The sequence below is a fragment of the Lepisosteus oculatus genome, chromosome 11, assembly GCF_040954835.1.
Source record: "Lepisosteus oculatus isolate fLepOcu1 chromosome 11, fLepOcu1.hap2, whole genome shotgun sequence".
Taxonomy (NCBI): domain Eukaryota; kingdom Metazoa; phylum Chordata; class Actinopteri; order Semionotiformes; family Lepisosteidae; genus Lepisosteus; species Lepisosteus oculatus.
The window spans coordinates 2,569,666-2,584,486 of record NC_090706.1 but is presented as its reverse complement, the minus strand read 5'-3'; the positions used below and the strand labels follow the sequence as shown (position 1 = coordinate 2,584,486).

At 49.4% G+C, this 14,821-nt stretch overlaps 2 protein-coding genes across 6 annotated transcripts; one reads left to right on the top strand and one right to left on the bottom strand.

Moving 5' to 3' along the window:
• Positions 1–794: 794 nt before the first annotated feature.
• LOC138241707 (interferon alpha-inducible protein 27-like protein 2) lies at positions 795–5,491 on the bottom strand. 4 transcript variants are annotated; one of them, XM_069195401.1, is made up of 5 exons: positions 5,340–5,491; positions 4,073–4,132; positions 2,518–2,547; positions 1,869–2,030; positions 795–1,023 (listed from the first exon to the last, which is right to left on the bottom strand). In XM_069195401.1, exons 2-5 carry the CDS (start codon positions 4,083–4,085, stop codon positions 932–934), a joined length of 297 nt encoding a protein of 98 aa, XP_069051502.1. In that variant the 5' UTR covers positions 4,086–4,132; positions 5,340–5,491; the 3' UTR covers positions 795–931. The 4 variants fall into 4 exon arrangements, with proteins under 4 accessions (XP_069051502.1, XP_069051503.1, XP_069051505.1 ...); XM_069195402.1 differs by lacking the exon at positions 5,340–5,491 and adding an exon at positions 4,912–5,000; XM_069195404.1 differs by lacking the exons at positions 4,073–4,132; positions 5,340–5,491 and adding an exon at positions 3,017–3,035.
• A 2,611-nt stretch (positions 5,492–8,102) lies between these two features.
• LOC102686879 (ribonucleoside-diphosphate reductase subunit M2-like) lies at positions 8,103–12,948 on the top strand. Of its 2 annotated transcripts, XM_069195592.1 has the most exons (10): positions 8,103–8,444; positions 8,556–8,630; positions 8,742–8,774; positions 9,251–9,391; positions 10,174–10,290; positions 10,548–10,681; positions 10,909–11,003; positions 11,130–11,263; positions 11,755–11,973; positions 12,139–12,948. In XM_069195592.1, exons 1-10 carry the CDS (start codon positions 8,358–8,360, stop codon positions 12,289–12,291), a joined length of 1,188 nt encoding a protein of 395 aa, XP_069051693.1. In that variant the 5' UTR covers positions 8,103–8,357; the 3' UTR covers positions 12,292–12,948. The 2 variants fall into 2 exon arrangements, with proteins under 2 accessions (XP_069051693.1, XP_069051694.1); XM_069195593.1 differs by lacking the exon at positions 8,742–8,774.
• The last annotated feature ends 1,873 nt before the right edge of the window (positions 12,949–14,821 follow it).

The following is a 14,821-nucleotide window of genomic DNA, read 5'->3' as shown; positions in this document are numbered from 1 at the left end:
TTCGACTACCTGCTGCTCAGCACCACTGCTCCACCGATATGACCTTCCCACGTCACCCCAGGCACCCGTCTACAGCTGCAGGGGACGCAGGGATCTCCAGACACGTGGGAGTGTGGCAGAAACCGGAGAGAGCTAGCCCTGTTCCCACTGCCCGTTTCCGAGTCAGACATTTTTTTTTTAAACAATTCCACTTTGTCCAGATTGGTCCTAAACCACATTTATACTATTGAGCATTAAAAATGTAAAAACAAAATATCAACTGATGAACTCCTATATTCCAGCACTTATCCAAGACAAAAATGCCCTCTTGGCAAGTTCGTTTCACACTAGGCAGTGATGTCTTGGTGCCAATCGGTATGCAAATACACAGCAGTCCAGAAAGGCTGGAGATGCATGGGATGCCATTCTTTAACCCCTCTGTTTTATATCAAATGACATTCTGCAGTGAAAGCAGTATTCTGAAAATACTGCATGCAATAGCATTCGCACTTACAATGCCAAATCAGTTTTATTGAAGGAGGAAGGAACATTGCCTTTGTACTCATATGTGTATACAATGCATGCTCTTTATGAGTATTTTAGTCTAAATTGAAAGAGAAAACATAATTGATTGTATCTTATAATACGGATTTATGAAGCGCAGGTCACAGACCCCAATCCGACATAGTCCTAGAACAGTTTGTCTGTATTAACATGAAGTCCTGGTAAGTCAGTCTATCAGTCCGATTAGGGCTAATCAGGATGTGTGAAAACCAGCCCGAGTAGCTCTGTTAGAAAAGATCAAGTGCCACAAGTACATTTGCAACTTTCTATTTTAATGTTATTTGATTTCCAGTCACAGGATGGCAATTATAAGTAAAGGTATTTCTTCAGGATTGTGTGCGATTATTATTTCAGAGAATCCAGCACTGATGTCTGCAAAGCACCCCTTCTATCTGCCAAACAATTTAGTGAGCGCGTATCCGGACACCGAGCCGATTCCACCAATGACAGCAGTGGCAGTACTGGACAGTCCTGCCGCACCTGCAAAACACACACAAGAGTCGAGCCGGTGAGCCAGCTGCAGCCACGCCCCCCACAGGAAGGGGAGGGGCCTCTGTGGAGGGCAGGAAGGGGAGGGGCCTCTGCGGAGGGCAGGGAGCAGGTCCTGTCCCAGGGCACATGTTACAGAAAGTCTGCAACTGGAGAATAACACTACAATATCAGGAATACCTGGCCCATTTTTCTCATTCGTTACTGCCAGCTAATTGATCCCAGGATCTCATCCACTCATGTTCCTAAAACTCCCCGGGAACTGTCTTCAATTAAATCGCTGGGAAGCTGGTTCCAGACCCACAAACCCCTTTTATATAAAAGAGTGCACTGTAGGTTAAATCCTCGATGCATTTTCTAAAACATGCATCTGTGCCCTCAGGCCCACACTGTGCTGCTGATCGTGAATGTGATCATTTGAATCTCTTTGTGGACACTTTTCAGGACATTTTGATCCGGCCTCAAGACGCACAAAGAAGACTAAGATGTGTCAACTGGTTAGTGTGTACGCCAGGGATCTCCAGCTCTGGCCTTGGAGCCCTGTGTCTGTACTTTTCCCTAAAGCTACAGCCTTTGCAGTTCTGAGAAGAACTGTTAAATCACGAATAATGGTCAGATTTGGGTCAGCAAGAGCCGAGTGGAAATGTAAACTTGCAGACACCGGGGTTAGGGATCCCCCCTCTCAGGCCAGGAAGTACTCCGACTGGCGGGCAGCTCTGTGTTTTGCCCGGATCTGGGCTTTGGTTTCTCTCGGAGGCTGCGTGCAGGATCACGCCGCTCGTTTCCAATGTGCTGAGACAGGAAGGGAGGAAAGGCACAGAACCCGGGCACGCTACCTGCTGACTGAAGCACGGCCACAAGGCTGCCAGAGGCCACGCCCCCACCGCTCAGCACGGCCGAGACGGACATCATCTTGGCTGCGATGGACCCGGCCGCGATCCCGCCTGCGGTGAAACCCGCCGCCCCAAGAGCCAGGGGAGCCAGGGTGACCATAGCCACTGGAAGGCACAGAACACCAGCTTTAACAGCGCCCCCTGCTGTCTCCCACAGCACAGCCACTTCCACAATGCACAGACACGAGATCCTGTCGCTCAGCTGTGTTTCAACGTCTCCATTAAGTGGAGTGCATTCACCTGTCCAGAGTGACTGCTTTACTCTATTGTTAGCATCTGTCTACAACCGTAGAGATATCCTGCAGAGCTTCTGCATGCAAAATCACAATGACCTGCCTGACTCTAAAAAACTCTAAAAAAAAGCTTTTCAGATTTTTCAGAGCTAGTCTCTTGGTCTCTGCATCACTCTAATCTTAATCTAGGAGTACAGGTACAGTACAGGTTGCTCTAATGCTTTTACCAGGAGGCCATGTCACCATCATTACCATTGAAGGACTGAAACAACTCTCATCATTATGGACGATTTTAGCCAGTTTGATATAGTTTCCTCTCTCTATATCACTGTAAAATAGGCGCAGTGCACTTCACTTACCTCCACCACCAACTATGGGCAGAACAGTTTCTGAAGAGAAAGAGACAGAAGAAAAGGAAAAGTAAATTTGTACCAGTAATCTGAGTCTGAAATGCAGGATATGTTCATAGCACTCTAGACTAACTCCATGTGTACCCATTAATCTTTAAATGCATATTTTCATTAACACCATCAAGTTCCCGAGGGCACCAGAGAATTTAATATCTAAAATACGATGGGATCATCACTATCGGGACTCTGCATTCCAAGAACCCCAAGGCATCGCAATCGCTACTGGTCCTTTTAGTTCTACTCTCTCAACTGGCAAAACCGACAGGGTTCTTCTTCAGGGTCTGAAGTGGGTTCCCACCCTCACCGGTGTCTCATCGATAAACCTCTGACAAGGCCTCTCGGGCAAAATCCAGCGGGACCACCCCTCAGCTCCATCTCCCTACAGCTGCCCCCTCTCGTTCTTTTTAATCCAGATCCATCTGGGTGCTGCCTCTGCTTGCTTATTGACCTCAGCCACTGGCTCTGCCCTCTGTCCTTCCCAGGGTACTGTCAATTCATTGAGGGCTCCCTGCTTTGTGCCTCTAGACCTCAGGACGATGTCTGGCCGAAGTCTGGTGCTCATTATCTCCTCTGCCTCTTATGGTCAGCCCACACTTCCCTGTCGTTCACTGTTGCAAGGTGCCCTTGGCCTACGCTGCCTTTCTGAAGTGGGTGAAACAAGGGCTCTGGTTTCCTCTCTGCCGTCTCTAGTCCAGTTACCGGCTGTGTCAGTATGTGGCCATGTTGCAGCTTCAGAGCCAGGACAGGGAAAACAGACCCGGACCACAGCAAGTGGTAGGTCTTGGAGGGTCTCTCTTATCGTGCAAATCCGGCCACAACAATCACTTGCACAGGGAAATGGTTAAAAACAGACAATCATCCTTTTAAGAATGTTAACGTCTTTGTAGGGGTTTATTGCTAGTGTTGGAGTGTGTACTCATTGTAAGATGTGTTGTATACAGCGTTATTTGTTCAAATGAAATCTGCTCATGTCGCCGCCTGACTCTCCCCTCTGACAGACCTGCTCGGCAGGAGGAGAGAGCACGTGCTCCGGGCTGGCTGGCCTGCTGCCCTCGCACGGGGGGCTTGGTCAATGTGGGCAGAGCACAAACTGAGCAAAGCAGAAGTTTGACCCGTTGCTCTCCCATGTAGCCAGGTCAGTGGTCTCTCACTTACACCTTCCACGTGTCCAGCTACCCTGCTTCTTCACTGCCTGCTGCCCCCTGCCAGCTCTCCTCCTCAGCCTGCCTAACCTCCCTCCGCACCACTGCGTTCACCCGGTGCTTGTTTTGGGCCAGGAATTCAGAAAACTACGTCAGACATTAAAAACAGATAGTAGTTCAGCAGCTATCTGCGTCAGCATGCGTAGGCTGCAAAGGAACCAGTAAAGGTTTATTCCCGGGTGTGACATCCTCCTGAAGAAGGCTCCACAGCCGAAACGTTGTGTTTCTTTTCTCCTCTTTTCAGCAGGGAATACACCTCTACTGGGTCCGTTAAAAACAGATGTTACTGAGCTTTGTCTTACTGGGAATTGTCATCGCACGGTGTTCTTCTGTGCTCTTGGCTTTAGGAGACCCAGGATCATCTGCAATGAAAAAAAAGATAAACGGCCCGACTGATTATGAATGTAGCAGACATGCCTCTCGAACTACCGCCAGAGGCGAGGCAGTTAATTAGGCTGTCAGTAAATTGAGAACAGCGCCTCAGCTTGATGTCTCTTCTGAAGTGCAGAGGGCCAGCAGGTTTTGAGACTGGCTCTGCATGGCACTGAGCGCGAACAGGGGCTCGAACCCAGGACCTCTGCGCAAGAGGTCAGCACAGGGGGCACGTGTTCCTGTACTGAAACCCCACCTACCACCCCACGCAATCTCATGAGCCATGATGGTGACTTTGGCAGGAGGAGCCCCGAAAAAACTACAATAAATGAATACACACAGAGCCAAGTCCAGGACTCGCGGCATACAGAGATCAGAGGCAGTGGGGGAAGGGAGGGACAGGGCAGAGAAGCACAGAAACCAAGCTGCCCAGCCCTGAGCCTGGCATCACTGCGCATGCCCCGTTAAGAGGAACACTGCACGGACCTTTGTGCAAATACAATCCACATACATAAAAAGCAAAAAAAAAAAATGAATAATGTTAAACCTGTTTCAAACGCATAGCCCTGTCAGCCCTGTCAAAAAAAAAACATTTGAAACTGCCCACATTCAGTACAGAGAAAGAGGAAGCAGAGGAGACGAAGGAGGCGAACCCTTCGGGAAAGTCTCGCTTCTTCACTGAACTGATGAGCTTCCTGTCGGTGTCAGAAACTAGACGAAGCGGCAATCGCCGGAGCAGGACAGGCGACAGAAGAGCCATTTACCCTACCCGAGTCCCTGTCCTCTCTTTCAGATCTGTCGGCCCGGAGGGCGTTTCAGTTTCGTCTTCCTTATCAGAGTCTGAAGAACTGCAATCCTCAGAATCCAGCTGAGTCATATTATCGAGTGTCAGGGGCTACCTGCTCTCGAAGGAAAACAAGCCCCGTTCAAGAGGACTGCAGACCGGACCACGAATCCTAATTCCCTGGGAAAGGAATAGGAAGAACAATCGTCCACAAAATCTATACCTGAATATGACAAGGCTTCCTTTCTTAAAATCTGTTCATAATGCAGTTTCTGCTTAACGCGAAGTACTATAGATAAAATATTTCGCGGCGCAGTGTGCCCTTAAATGAAAATGAGAAAATCCGTGCGGTGAAACACCAGGATATTTTTACTTTCCACTTGCTTTAGAGGACTAAATTAAAGACTACATACCAAACTCCCGATCTCTCTCGAGCTTGCCTCTCCTTCCCAGGCCGCCCAGGAAATTTGAGATTAAGTTCTGCGATCAGACCTGCGGGGTGGGGTGGGGTTTCCGCAGAAACGTAAACGAAACCAGAACGTCTTACAGTTCATTATACCAATGCGTACGTGCCCCGTTCCTAATCAGTTTAACCAGGGTCTCGCCTCTGCCAGGTAACAGACACGGAATTATCTGCCCCCTGATAATATTGTAGCGCCCTCGCCTGGCGGTGTGCGCGGGGAGGGGCAGGACGGGAGTCGAGGTGGCCAGAGGGCACTAGGAGAGCCACTGGCCAATGCAGCTGACCCATTGCGCCTCCTTTTGCACCCCTTTTATACATGTACGCAATTACCACCGTATACCTGTGTAACTACCCGAATTGACTCCTACAACCCCACCTACCACCCCAGTGTGTTGTAGCGTGTTTGTCTCTCTCTCCCCTCTGTTGCGGTTGCCGGAGGCGTGACGTGTTTGACAGGACCTGGGCCGTGGTGCACAGTGGGGAAACATGGGGGTGTTCAGAGGCACCGAGGTCCCAGTCAAGGCAGCAGGTAGCCTGGCCCTGTCCATCACCCGAGAGAACTGTTACCTCAGAGATCAATAGAGGGCGTAGGACTGTACCTCAAGAATCTGTGATAAACGTTATCATGTAAAAGTAAAGAACGGAATTTGCACCCGAACACGATAAATTGTTGCTATGTCATTGTTACTTTGTCTAAACTTAATGAGATGTGTTCATATATATACTGTTTTGAGTATATATGAATTAATGTAAAACTTCCTATTTTGTGATTCTCTGTATTTATTTGTGAAAAGAAAATAAACTTCTTAAATTTCGAATCGGTTCATAAAGCGCCGTGTTCTCAGTTAATTAACAAGTGCCTGGATTTCTGTCTCCCTCCTCGCCGAAACCGTCGCGTTACAATATGCTAGCTTTGTTAGCCTCAAACTGATTGATTACAAAGACGTAGCTTTTTCTAGCAACGGTAGGAACAGGGGTTCGTTTCTAGAAATGTTTTTGGACCGGTATCGTGACATTGTTGAGATGTTCTTTTGTATGAAAAAATACTTTAAGTATTTAGTATAAGTTTTTTTATGATGAAAGAAACGTGGGGATGTAAATCTTGAATCTCAGAGTATGCTGGGTTCTAGAAATTATTTCGTCTCAATCCGACCAATACACAGTTAATATAAAAAAGACAAAATAATTAAGGACTACAGTACATTTGTCGGTGTTAAAGTGGGCAGCTGCGTCAGCATGCGCAGGCTGCAAAGGAACAAGTAAAGGTTTATTCCCTGCTGAAAAGAGAAGAAAGGAAACACAACGTTTCGGCTGTGGAGCCTTTTTCGGCTGTGCATGTACACTACATCTGTATATGTGCTCGCATTAATCTCCCTCCTCTGCCAAATGCAAAGAGCTTTGTTGGGAACACCTATAAATGAGTGTTACCAAAGTAATAACAATTTGCAGCACACCACCACCAACAACAATAGTCTCTCTGCGTCCACTTTAAAAGTTTCGAAAAGCACGAAAGTTTTAAAAGCACGAAATCGCGTTCTTCGTTGTTGTTGTTTTTTTTTTAGTTGAAAACGACCCGAACTCCAGTCTCTTTAATTACGGGTCCTGCAGACGACAAGCCCCGGCCCTGCAAGGTTATAAAACAGCGCGTTGTTCAGCCTCATTCCTGCCCCCCCAGTCCCGCGTCTGAAAGGGGGGCAGTGGAGCAGACGTCCCGTGGGCGGGGAGAAGGAGCAGATGGTCTTTGGAGGGAAACCCGGAGCTTTTGTGAACTTTTACAAAGTAATGGGGGGCAGCCGGGAAGAGATGGCTGTGGACAATAAAGTAATAACCGAAGAGAATGTGTAAAAACTGTTTTTTGTTTGTTTGTTTCTGTATTCCGTCCTTTTTAATGTCGCGGTTTTTGCTCACCTGATCGGCTAGCAAAGATTAAAAATGAGTTGAAAAGGACGGGGTATATCTTATTAATACAAGCCAAAAGCAAAACGTCGTTTCTTGTAACCAGAATCACACGATGAGTCGCTATGACTCCGTTTCATCAATCTGGCTTTATAAATGTGACTATTTGGCGGCAGGCTGTCGATATGTGTAATTCAGTAGCATATTTCACATGACAAATAAGGTGTGTGGGCATATATTATATAACCTAGATCCAAGATGACATTTATTTTACTCATGCAGTCTTTACACTTACTTGATTAATAAATAAAACTATTTTATAGTGGCTCGTTTTAAAATAGCGAATTATATCGGTAAATATAGCGTATTAGTGGCTCATACTTTCTTAAATCATATTTAAATAATAGAAATTCCGTTTATGCTCCCGCCAGTTTTCCAAAAAAGCCGAAGAAATTTAAATCCCCCCGTCTGTCTTAAGCGTTGAATATTCACGAAATATTTAAGGTTGCTCTGTAGTCTGGCCGCATTTCCGCAAGAGTATAAAGTGGTGCTTAAAATGTTTTGGCCTTTTTTGTAACTCCAGGAGCTTAATTATTTTATCGTGGTTTTCATTTATTTTATATGAATGTTTTATGACAGTAAATTCAAACGTTTTAAAAACTTTACACGCTTTATCATGAAGGACTGGTCAGTGCTGCCTTAAAAGGTTGGACCTTCCGTAGGGGCGCCGCACGCCGCCAAAGTGACGTCTCCCTCGCTGATTGGCTGAAGGAGTTAAGCGCGCTAAAGACAAAACTTCATAAACTGCAAATTCCGCCTAAAAAGCTCACTTTGTAGCGGCTTTCTTCTCTGCGTAGAAGCCTGTTCTTGCTTAGATTTTTTTAATTCGTCTTTTCCGCATTTTATCCACGCTTTCTTTCTTTTTTTAATAGCTTCACTCTCCTGCAGGCTTTTTTTTGTAAAAAAATAAGTTGCACTTCATAGTTCCGAGTTTTGAAACCGCCGCGTCTTAGATTTTAAATCGATATTTTTTGCTTGCCTTTTTTTAAAAAAAAATCGGACAAAGATAACCATGCTCTCCGCTTATAGTACAGCTACCCGCACTCCACTGGCCCCCAAGAATGAAAATGCGGCACAACGTATGAACGATGAAAACACGGTAAGAGTTTCTGTGAAGTATGAACATTGACGTCTTTCTACATTCTGTATGCAACTTGTATTTTATTGCACTCGAGATGCTGATTGCTGTGGGTGTTGCATGTCTTTACAGCCGCCTTCCTTGAGCGAAACCAGGGTACTGGCTTCCAAAGCCGCCCGCAGGATTTTAGCCGAAGTAAACGAAGCGGTAAGAAATACGTCTCCGGCGTCTGCGAACCCGCGGTACAAATTGCTCGTGTGCGACGAAGCCTTGCGTTGGGCCACGGTCCGTAACGAGCTGTCCCGTCTTGTGTTGCAGAAACCGGGGGTCGAATCGGGAACGGCAGAGGAGGTGGGTGGGCCTGAGCGCATTTCGATTATTTCCCCGTTCATCTCGGCTGCAGACAAACTGACGGCGATCCAAAGCAAAAAATAATAATAATAATAATAATAATAATAATAATAATAATAATAATTAAAAAAAAAGTTGCACCGAAGTAGATTTCGGATCCTTTGTATAGTTGTTCTTGCCGGAGTCGTCCTGTCCTTTGTCTGCGATGAGGCGGGACTGTCTTGCGCGCCTCGGCTCGGAGCGCACTTGGACTTATCAATTTTCATGACTCAATTTTCTTTCATTACTGCGACATTCATTCAGGGGTCCCTACAGCCCTTTCGACGACCCCCCCCCTTGAGTTAATTCGCGCGTTGACCGCCCCAGCCGGGCTGTAATCCGATACCCCCCCTCTCTTGTTTTGAGAAGGGGAGGGGGGGAGAGAGACCGTCTCTCCGCCGTTGTGCACGGCTCTGACCCCGGTCCCGTCCCCGCAGGAGCAGCAGCAGGTGGAGAGGCTGCAGGACGAGCCCCTGCTCAGGGAGAACCCGCGGCGCTTCGTCATCTTCCCCATCCAGTACCACGACATCTGGCAGATGTACAAGAAGGCGGAGGCCTCCTTCTGGACGGCGGAAGAGGTACCGGCTTCTTTAGAAGATGGCTTTGTTATTGAGAGAGGGGCTCCCTGCTCCTCGGGGTGGGATAGATCACCCACCGGGCTGCCAGCTCTGTTGAGCTCCCTTCTAGGAGTCCCTGGCAGGACGGGGAGCTGTACTGACTGGCAGGCGGGGATTACAATCTTTCCCCCTTCCGTTACGGTGCGTGTTCCTATCATCCACACATAAAACGATTCACCTGTAAGGACAAAAGATGCAGCGTGTGTGTGCGCTGTCTGGGGGGGTCCGCGGTGCGGCGGTAAAGAAAATGACATTACTCTGATCCCGAAAACACAGTAAACACGCCGAGAGACCTCCCTAAACCCCCCGTTCCGCTGTAAACAACAGGCTCTTTTTCAGCCATGTGGCGAGAAGCGAAGGCGCAACCCAACACGCAGGTACTGCAGTTATCTGTAGTTATCCTGGAAAGTTTTGCAGAGGGGGGGTGGAGATATTGAATCCGATACAACGCCTGTCTCCGATTACAAGAGAAACAAACACGAACTGCTTTTTTTGTTAAGTAATGTAGTTCATAATCTAGTCCTGCCACTACAATAAACGCCTGATTGAAATGTGAACACTACCAACACCTTAAAATTTCATCCTACAATAAGTAAGATGTTCCAGCTTTATCTATGAACATGCAGTACATGGGAGCAGCATTGTGAGGGTGCCCATGTTCCTGGAATACTGTAATCCCCAGCACCTGGGGTGATTTGGTCTTCCTTCACGTGTGATTCATTTCCCTGGTTGTGCTTCTGCAGGTCGACCTGTCCAAAGACCTGCAGCACTGGGAGAGCCTGAAGCAGGAAGAGAAGTACTTCATCTCGCATGTCCTGGCCTTCTTTGCGGCGAGCGACGGCATTGTTAATGAGAATCTGGTGGGTGCGACTCTCGCCGTGAACCTCTAGAGGGCAGTAGAGTCCCACAGGCTAGAGCCGGGCTTGCAAGGTAGTGCAGGGCGTTCGGCCTTTCTTGCATCCCCATGAGGCTGGCTTTCGGTCCTGGAAGGGTTTTAAATACCCGAATCGCGTTCCCAATCTTCGCGGTCCTGCTTGCCATCGGACGCGGGCCTTTACGCGTTTCTGGCTGGATGCGCGTGTGCTCGTCTCTAATGAGATTCCCCCGCTGTGCTCAGGTGGAGAGGTTCAGTCAGGAGGTCCAGGTGACGGAGGCACGCTGTTTCTACGGGTTCCAGATCGCCATGGAGAACATCCACTCGGAGATGTACAGCCTGCTCATCGACACGTACATCAAGGAGCCCACGGAGAGGTATGGCTGGGGCCCCACTGAGAGAATGGAGATAATTCTATATCCTGACATGGAGATGTCCTGCTGTGAAGGCGCACTCCTAGTCTGTTCTGCTCATTGGTGTGGCTTTGATTGGGCCGCTGGGGAGGTACCGAAGGGTGCTGCGATGTCGGTCCTGCTGCAGGCCCTCTGGGAAGGAGCGGGTGGCCCTGTAACCCAGGCTGCTCTCTCTCTCTCGGCCTCTGCAGGGAGTTCCTGTTCAACGCTGTCGAGACCCTGCCCTGCGTGCGGAAGAAGGCGGACTGGGCGATGCGCTGGATTGCCGATCGCCACGCCACTTTCGGTGAGCGCGCTCGGCTGTTCTCCTGCCGGCTCCGCTGTCCGCCAGAGATCTGGGCCCCTGCCCACTCCCCCGACTCCGGGGAGCCCCGAGACGGGCGTCGCGCTAACTGGTCGGTCCTTCCCGCAGGGGAGCGTGTGGTGGCGTTCGCCGCCGTCGAGGGGATCTTCTTCTCGGGGTCCTTTGCCTCCATCTTCTGGCTGAAGAAGCGGGGGCTCATGCCCGGGCTGACCTTCTCCAACGAGCTCATCAGCCGCGACGAGGTGAGGGGGCGCCGGCCTGGCGGGCTCCAGACACGGGCGCTGGGCGCTCTCCTGGGTCGCAGGCTCGTTCTGGGCCGGAGGGGTGCGAGGGGCCAGTCCTCCCCCTGGGGTGCCAACAGGGCGGCTAGTTTCAAGACGCTCGAGCCCCTGCTGCTGTACCTGGAGAGAGCTGCCCCAGCCATGCTGGTCAGTCCTGTGGTGGACTGGTGGACTGGTCCATCCAGGGCGTCCCTCTGGATTGAGCAGTCCGTGCACACCAGTTAAGGCCTGGACTGATGGGCTGCTGCAGCCTGAATACAGAACTACCTGTTCCAAGCCCCACTTGTACTTATCCAAGTCCAGTTATCTCCCGGGGGCTTGGCTAGTGGTTTCAAGCGCTCCTTCTTAGTGCGCACAGCATCCACCACAGATCTGAGAGCTCCGCTTCCTGAAGGTTTCCTGGCGCCCTGCCCATGGCTCACACGGTCCGTGTGTTTGTGTGTGCTTCCCAGGGGCTGCACTGTGACTTCGCCTGCCTGATGTTCCGCCACCTGGTGCACAAGCCCTCGGAGGCGCGCGTGAAGCAGGTGGTCGCGGACGCCGTGGCCATCGAGCAGGAGTTCCTGACGCAGGCGCTGCCCGTCAACCTCATCGGCATGAACTGCGAGCTGATGAAGCGCTACATCGAGTTCGTGGCAGACCGACTGCTGCTGGAGCTGGGCTTCAGCAAGGTGAGAGGTCGCTTCGTCGCGATGGAGGAACCCCAGCATTGGGGGGGGGCAGTTCTAGTGAAAACCGTCAAAAATGCTTCCCCATTTGTCATGAGTGTTTTTTTGGGGGGGATCCTAAAGCGTGTTGAATTTTCTCTTGAGCGACCTGTCGGCCCTGTGTTGCAGCTGTTCAAAGTGGAGAACCCGTTCGACTTCATGGAGAACATCTCTCTAGAGGGGAAGACCAACTTCTTCGAGAAGCGCGTGGGAGAGTACCAGAAGATGGGGGTCATGTCCAAGACCGTGGACAACACTTTCACTCTGGATGCTGACTTTTAACGATGGCCGTGCTGCGTCCTCAGTCGTGGTGCATGCTCGCTCTTCCTGGTGCTGGTCTAACATTGCATCGTGACCTCATTCCTCAAGTCCTCATCTTCGAAATATATCAGCCTTGACTTGGCATGCTTTGAATTATGAGAACCTCAGAGAACGGCTGTAGACCTCAAACTTGAATTTCGGATGGGGTGAAGCACTCATCTGCTGTCACAGCTCAGAACATTCAGGTGTTCACAGACCCTAGTGAAGCAAGGGTTCTAGGCATCTAGTAATTTCTTTTAGTATGGAAAAACCTGGTTTACATGTAATAGCCTCATGTATATAGTAAGTTCAGGTAGAAGAAATTTCTTTCAATATATAGGAGTGTTTACAGTGTCCTACAATAGTTATTTTTGTGTTGATTTTATAATGCAGATCTTTGACTGTTGCTCCACACTAAATCCCCAAGTGGGATTTTAAATGCAGGGTCCCCACCCTCTTCCACAGTAAGCTCTCTGCCATTGTGGGATAAATCTCATTAAGGGCTATCCCAGAGAGTTTTATTTTAATATCTTCAACTACACTTGAAAAGGCTTGTATATATTTGTGAATTTTGTAGCTATGAATTGCTTTGTAAAGAATATATTTATGAAGAACTGATTAAATTCGGTTAAACTGCCACTATTGTGTTGCGCTTGATTGTTGCGGCGCATGCGTCCTCTGTGTGGTGCAGCCGCTCATTTTAAAGTGGCAGAGCTGTGCAAGGGCTCTCTGCTGCCCTGTCAGCTCTGCAGTGTGTTCGCTGTCCGTGCCGTGACATTGTGGAGGGGGAGTTTTCCCCCAGGTGAGGCGAGGGTGCCAGCTGCTCTATAATTAGAGCCGCCTGCCCTTCACTGTTTACAGGAAAAGAAAGGAGAGCAGATTTGCAATCTGTTCTGGCTGTGGTCATACAGGAGAGGTGTTGGCTGTTCGGGCTCCAAGGCTTCGCACAGTTGATTTTATGGGCTTTAACAGGAGTGAAACGCAGTTCTGCTGAAATGGAGGGAGTGTAAACTCATAGGGTTCACATCTTGATGAAATGTTAAGTGTTAAAACGGTTTCAGACAAAGGGCTTTCTAAATCCCATTTGTCCAAAGGTATAAAGAGGGTCCTGGCATGTCCTTAGGGTTGCTCAGAAAGGTTGTGACATTCTGTGTGAGACATGGGTGATTCTTATGTTCAGTTTGGACTTCATTTTTGTTTTTTCAAAACTTCACATAAGGAAACTTATGTTAACTCCAGGAACATTTTTAACTTTTCTTACAATTTGGTATTTTTTGGCATGAGGTTTAGAAATGCTTCCTCTCCCTTTGTGTCAAGACATAACCCTTTAAAGAGACAATACTATTGTTTCTCTGAGCTGGGGAAGTAAACTGCAGTACAGCACTTATGTTTTGGGGAAGGAGGGGATATAGACAAGTATTCACCATTAGAGTACAGAGCCAGGCCTGGTCATGAGCCCAAAGCACTGCCGGTCTTTAGTTTTATTATCCTACCAGCAGGTGGAGACAGTGCCACATTTCCATATTTAGAGGCAAACGGGTTATTTCTGCCCTTGAAGGGACTTGATCATTCTTAGCTCCATCCCACTGCTGTAGCTAAAAACAGTCCATGCAGCTGCAGTTGTTTTTGCTGAAGGCTGTTGCAGAAGTTGTCCCTTAACATGGATGGAGAGCGAGCGACTGTACAAGCACAGATAAGTGGCTCAGGGGCAGAGCTGTGATCTGGCACGCAACCGCTTGAGAGAAACTGGCTTTGTTTCTGGCATCAGCATGGCTGAAGACCTTCCAATTGATTGGCAGGCGCAATCAGTACAGCACAATACAGGCTCTCGGTCACTAGGGGCCCCCCGCCTGGTCTTAACTCTATCCCTGCAAAGGCTGGCTGGCTCCCCTACAGCTGGAGCTGGGAGGCGAGAGGCTGCTTGGGTTTCCTCTGTGAGCTGTCAGGCTGTCGAGGGGCAGGCTCGGAGCTCGTTGCGCGGGCCTGTTTCGTTCGGCCCCCAGGCAGGCGCGGTGTTCACCGGTGACAGCACCACAGAGGCTGGGCTTCGGGAGCGCAGGCCCTGCGCTCACACATGGCTGCAAACAAGCAGGAGGAGATGCGGCGCCAGCAGCAGCTGGAACCGGCTCCCAGAACCTCTTCTGCTTTGCCCCCCCCCCGCCTCTCTCGGGAGGCCTGGTTCCCTCGTTGCGATTTCCACCCGAGGTGCCCAGAAAAGGCACAGCAGAATCCGAGAGCTTGGAAGTATAGCAGCACATGGCCGTGGTGTGACACCGGGTGACATCCTGCTGAATTAAATACTGAATAAATAAATAAAATACTGAATTAAAGAGCTGGCGGCACACTCCCAAGTTTCCTAGGGCAGCAGGATAGTTGGGGCGCAGTGCCCCCGTCTGGAGGCACATAGTGAACTCAGCCTTAGGCTCAACTTCTGTGAGGTGCTGCCCCAACACCAGGTACCCCGATTCCCCCAGTGGCCAGGTGTACAGGCAGGGCTGGCAAGAGTAGTCCA